The sequence below is a fragment of the Equus asinus genome, chromosome 4 (assembly GCF_041296235.1).
Source record: "Equus asinus isolate D_3611 breed Donkey chromosome 4, EquAss-T2T_v2, whole genome shotgun sequence".
Classification (NCBI taxonomy): Eukaryota; Metazoa; Chordata; class Mammalia; order Perissodactyla; family Equidae; genus Equus; species Equus asinus.
This window is the reverse complement of record NC_091793.1, coordinates 137,015,257-137,020,521: the sequence shown is the minus strand read 5'-3', so window position 1 is coordinate 137,020,521 and position 5,265 is coordinate 137,015,257. Positions and strand designations below refer to the sequence as shown.

The 5,265-nt window shown below is 59.4% G+C and overlaps 2 protein-coding genes across 2 annotated transcripts; one reads left to right on the top strand and one right to left on the bottom strand.

Annotated features, from left to right (window-relative positions):
- Nucleotides 1–391: 391 nt before the first annotated feature.
- Nucleotides 392–4,333, bottom strand: FZD7 (frizzled class receptor 7). The gene has a single exon (XM_014860046.3). It carries the CDS (start codon nt 4,189–4,191, stop codon nt 2,467–2,469), a length of 1,725 nt encoding a protein of 574 aa, XP_014715532.2. The 5' UTR covers nt 4,192–4,333; the 3' UTR covers nt 392–2,466.
- On the top strand, nt 4,288–4,851 carry LOC123285082 (uncharacterized). Its single transcript, XM_044768147.2, has one exon. It carries the CDS (start codon nt 4,288–4,290, stop codon nt 4,849–4,851), a length of 564 nt encoding a protein of 187 aa, XP_044624082.2.
- Nucleotides 4,852–5,265: the final 414 nt, after the last annotated feature.

Genomic DNA, 5,265 nt, shown 5'->3' with positions numbered 1-5,265 from the left:
CTAGTCATCTTTCAAATATGGACTTCATCTCCGAAGGGTGGTAAAAACAGGGATCAGATAGCGCCTCTCTAAAAGAGATGCTTATTCTGTACCTTCAGTAAGTTATCCAAAGCGGATGGTTAAAGGCTTAACAGTGCGTGTGGTGGGGTGGCGTGGAGGGACGCAGGAAGCAGCAACAACAGAAAACAAATTAAAGGACAGTTAAGGCATTCATTACACTCTGTTTGAAAAGGCAAGGGAAAAAAAGACCTCCATCATGTCTAACATCTTCCTCTGTGAGGCACACATCGAATGGGGTCCCTCTGTACCTTCTTCTTTCCATAACACAAAGTTCTGCTCTTTGGCTTAATGACATATAAGGACCATAAACTAAATAAACATTCACGTTGTATTTAAAAAAAAATTTATTTGTGATCTGTACATGTGATAAAGTGGGGCTTCCTTGTAGACTTTAAAAGGCAAAACAAAACAAAAATCCAAAGTAAAAATGTATAAATACAATATATATTTTCTTACAAAAAAAAGGAGATTTACAAAATATACATACTGCACTTGTCTCTATCTTACAAATTTCACATGCAAGAGATACAACACAAAAGTTGCCAAAAACTGTGTAGTGGGAGTTTAGAAAATCTGACAAATGAGACAGTTTGGGAGGTTTAAGAAACACAAGGTCAATGTTTTAATTTAAAAAGCAGCTCCACTCAACTGAACATTACAGGTACAAAGTAACTTGTACTCCTGACAGTACCCTCTATGATTCAACAACTGTTTTGAGAAATAGGATAGTGTTGCAAGATTGGAGGCTGGTGTCAAAGGTGGAGGAAGGCTGGCTCCCACGATTCTCTGCTCAGCTTTAGACCACTATGCAAAAGAATCAGAGTTCTGTTACTGGGAAAAAAGGACACGATTTAAGATTAAAAAATTTAAGTCATCAAGTGCGTTTCAAAGAACTGCAGGGTTACTTTGAAGTGCGCCTTCTTTCAATGACTCCTTAAAACGGGGCCTGTGCTTTAAACCAGCGTCCTCACTGGCCATCTTTCTGCAGGTCACCTCCCCACCCAGCCACACAAAGACAGGGGCAGCACACGCGTGACGTTTTATCAACGATTTATAGAACTAAGAAAACAGGACAAAATGCTTCTTTACTTTTTTGAAAATTTAGCTTTTCTTTATTAAGAAGTTCAAGGCATTATGCTTTTCCTTTATCTTGAAGGATTCAAATTAGACAAAAAAAAAAAATAGAAGGAAAACCTAAATACAGGTTTATAGGAAGAAAAAAAATGAAGGGAAAGATTTCCCTGGACATTTTAACAGAGCCTGTTGTGTTCTGAGGTCATGTGTTCCGAATTAAATTTATTTAAAACAAACACAACAAACCTCTTGCATTTCCTTCAGCCAAGTCAGAACCTCTGACGGAAGGGGTACGGAAGCACACTGCCCTTCACGTTTCCTTAAAAAGGAATGTTTATCTCAACCAAATTGACATCCAAAGGGAAACCTGGGATGCGCGCCCTCCACCTCTAACAGTTGCTGTCTTCAGTTCTGCCTTTCCACAGCGAGACACTTGTTTCCTCTTTTGTCTCTTACAACAAAGACAAGGGGAAAAATGCATTCCTGTTGTGAAAAGCAACAAGTCATTTCTTTTCAGGGTATTAAACCAAATAAAACACCCTTCTTTCTTCCTCCTGCCTTCCCCAGAAAAATTTTTTTAAAAAGCAGAAATACCTACTCCTGGTCTCCTTCGCCTATCCCGGAAGTGTCGTCTTCATCTCTTTACCCCCTCACATTAGGATTCCAGGAGGCAGGCCTCCCAAGACCTCCAAATGCCTATTTTACAAGACTTGAAAGGAGTGGGGGAGGAAAAACAGGCAGGAGGGGGCCGGGGAGGACAGACTGTAATGTCTGACCCTGGAAATTAACCCATCTGGGCTCCAGTTTGGCCCCAGTGAAAAGAGATTATGGTTTGACCACCGCTTGACAAGGACACCGCAGGGGGTCCTCCCTTCTCCCAACAAAGCGGCCGCCGCAGACAGCGCTGTACCTTTCACCCCGGCCTCACAGGAGCGAGGACAGGCCACTTGTCTTGGAGCAGGGGAATCGCTCGCAGTCCCAGTCCAGCCCCGGAGCCGGGAAGAACTCCGGGCAATGCCTGCCGGTCTCACGCTTCTCGACAGGCCCCGGTCGGCCGTACCGTGCATGATTTTCACATCATCGCTACCAGGACCATCTTCGTTATCCTGCAAGTCTTTGCCAGAAGTCTCTTCCTCCAAAGCGTCTTTCCACTCAGGCCTCCTTTCCAAACCCACCCCTCGCCCGCAAACGACAGACCTCCTCTCTTCCAGGTCACTTCTCGTTGGAGGGGGAGCAGGGTACAGAAGCGAGCCCCCCACCCGGCCGTTCTTCCCCGGCGCGCCTCGCCCCCTGCCAGGGGTGGGGGAAGAGGGGTGGGGGAGGGGCCGGGGCTCATACCGCAGTCTCCCCCTTGCTGCTGTGGCTGAGTCTGTGGTAGAAGCGGCGCCACGACTGCAGGGTCTTGCCGGACCAGATCCAGAAGCCGGTGGTGATACCCACGATCATGGTCATCAAGTACTTGATCATGAAGACGGTGAAGTCGGGGCTCATGGGCGGAAAGTGGCCGGGCGGGCAGGGCACCGCGTAGCTCTTGCACGTCTGCAGGAGCCAGGTGCGCTCCCAGTGTTCGCGGAAGGCCTGCTCGTAGAAGTAGCAGGCCAGGACGATGGTGGCCGGCACGGTGTAGAGCACGCTGAAGACGCCGATGCGCACCATGAGCTTCTCCAGCTTCTCGGTCTTGGTGCCGTCGTGCTTCATGATGGTGCGGATGCGGAAGAGCGACACGAAGCCGGCCAGCAGGAAGGACGTGCCGATGAAGAGGTAGACGAACAGAGGCGCCAGCACGAAGCCCCGCAGCGCGTCCACGCTGGACAGGCCCACGTAGCACACCCCGCTGAGCAGGTCCCCGTCCACCTGGCCCATGGCCAGGATGGTGATGGTCTTGACGGCGGGCACCGCCCACGCGGCCAGGTGGAAGTACTGCGAGTTGGCCTCGATGGCCTCGTGGCCCCACTTCATGCCGGCCGCCAGGAACCAAGTGAGCGACAGGATGACCCACCAGATGGAACTGGCCATGCCGAAGAAGTAGAGCACCATGAAGAGGATGGTGCAGCCCTCCTTCTTGGTGCCCTGCGCCACCGTGCGGTAGCCGTCGTCCGAGAAGCGCTCCACGCACACGGCGCGGTCCTCCAGCAGGAAGCCGGCCACGTGCGCCACGGCCACCATGAAGTAGCAGCCCGACAGGAAGATGATGGGCCGCTCGGGGTAGCTGAAGCGCCGCATGTCCACCAGGTAGGTGAGCACGGTGAAGAGGGTCGAGGCGCAGCACAGCACCGACCACACGCCCACCCAGAGGCGGGCGAAGCGCCTCTCCTCCTCCTTGAAGTACATGAGGCCGTTGGCGCGGCCCGGCTCGCACGGGGCGCCGCAGTCGCGCTCGCCCAGGAAGCGGTAGCCCAGGTAGGGGGGCACCTTGAGCTGGCGGGGGCACGAGAAGGGGAAGGCGGGGCGGCCCCTGCCGTCGGGGGCCCCCGGGGGCAGCGCGGTGAAGGGCAGGTCGGGCAGGTAGGGCGCGGTGGGGTAGGCGGTGGGGCCGCCGCCCGCGCCCCCGGAGCCGTCGGACGTGTTCTGGCCCACGCAGATCTCGCCGGCGCCGTGCACCGGGAAGTTCTCGCAGCGCAGCCGCTCGGGCCACTGGAAGCCGAACTTGTTCATGAGCGCCTCGCAGCCCTGGCGGGCCCGCTCGCACAGAGAGCGGCACGGCGGGATGGCCTTATCGAGCACGGTGCACACGGGCGCGTACATGGAGCACAGGAAGAAGCGCAGCTCTGGAGAACACTGCACCTTCACCAGCGGGTAGAACTGGTGCACCTCGAGGCCCGCGTCCTCTTGGTTCGTGTGGCCGAGCAGGTTGGGCAGGATGGTCTGGTTGTAGGCGATGTCCGTGCACAGCGGGATGGAGATGGGCTGGCAGAAGCCGTGGTCCGGCACCGAGATGCCCTTCTCGCCGTGGTACGGCTGCGCCCTGGCGCCCGCGGGCAGCGCGCCCAGCAGCGCCAGCACCAGGGTGCACAGGCCCAGGGGCAAGCGCGACGCGACCGAGCCGGGACCCCGCATCGCCGGCCGCGGGTGCAGCGACGCTCTCAGCCCGAGGAGCGCGGCCAGACAGCCGGGAGAGGCTGGGATCCGGGGAGGCGCCGCCGCGCCCGGCGCATGAGAGTCTCCCCGGCGCCGGGGCCGGGCCGTGGGCGGCGCGGGGCCGAGGGCGCCGCAGCTGGGGTGCCCGCGCTGCGGGGGCGCCGGGCCGTCTCCGCCCAGCACTCGCGCGCCCGCCGGGGGCCCGAACTCGTCTGGCTGGGCCGGGGGCGCCGAGGGGGCTGCCCTCTTCCGCCGCGACCTAACGGTGCGGCTCCGTCTGCGGCGAGGAGCAACAAGCGTCTCCGGTTACCCTTCAAAGTTTGCCCAAGTCTCCCGAGCCGCAGCGCACGGCGCCGCGCGCGCCCCCCGCCCCGAGTCCGCCCCCGGCCGCCGGGGCCCGGCGCCGCCGCCCGGAGCCGAGGACGCCGCCGCGGCGGGGCTGCTCCGCCTCCTCGCCTCGAGGCTCCGCGCGCCGCCGCCGCCTCCTTCGCCTCCCTCTCCACTCCGCTCCTTCTTCAGCCCCGCGAGCCCGGCCCAAGTTCCAGCCCAACGGCTGGTGCTCGCTCGCAGTCCGATCGGCGCCTTGGAGCCAAGAGCTCAGCGAGTTCTCTCTCGAAATCCAGCCGCACCGCGTCCTAAGCAGCGAGGGCCCGCGCCGCGGCCTGGGCCGGGCCTCTCAGCCGCGCGCAGCCCCGGCCCGCGGGTCCCGGCGCCGCCGCCGCCAGCCGAGGAGCGCAGAGTAACGCCGGCGAGCCGCGCCGCTCGCCAGATGAAGCGCCGGGCGCGGAGGTTCCGGCCGCCCCGCCCCCTCCCCACCCCACTCGCGGCCGCCCCGGGGGCGGGCCCTCGGCGCCGCGGCGGCCCAATGGCGGCCTTTGTTTTCCGAGCGGCCGCCTCCGGATTGGGCAGGAGTCGGAAGGGGCAGGCTCGGGGCCCGGGGAGGCGGGGCCTGCGGCGCTCTGGGCGGATTCCTGAGGGGAGGGGCTGGGGGCTGGGAGGGAAAAGTTGAGAAAACTTTTACCCTGAACGGGCTGCGGGGTGGGGAGTGGGGGG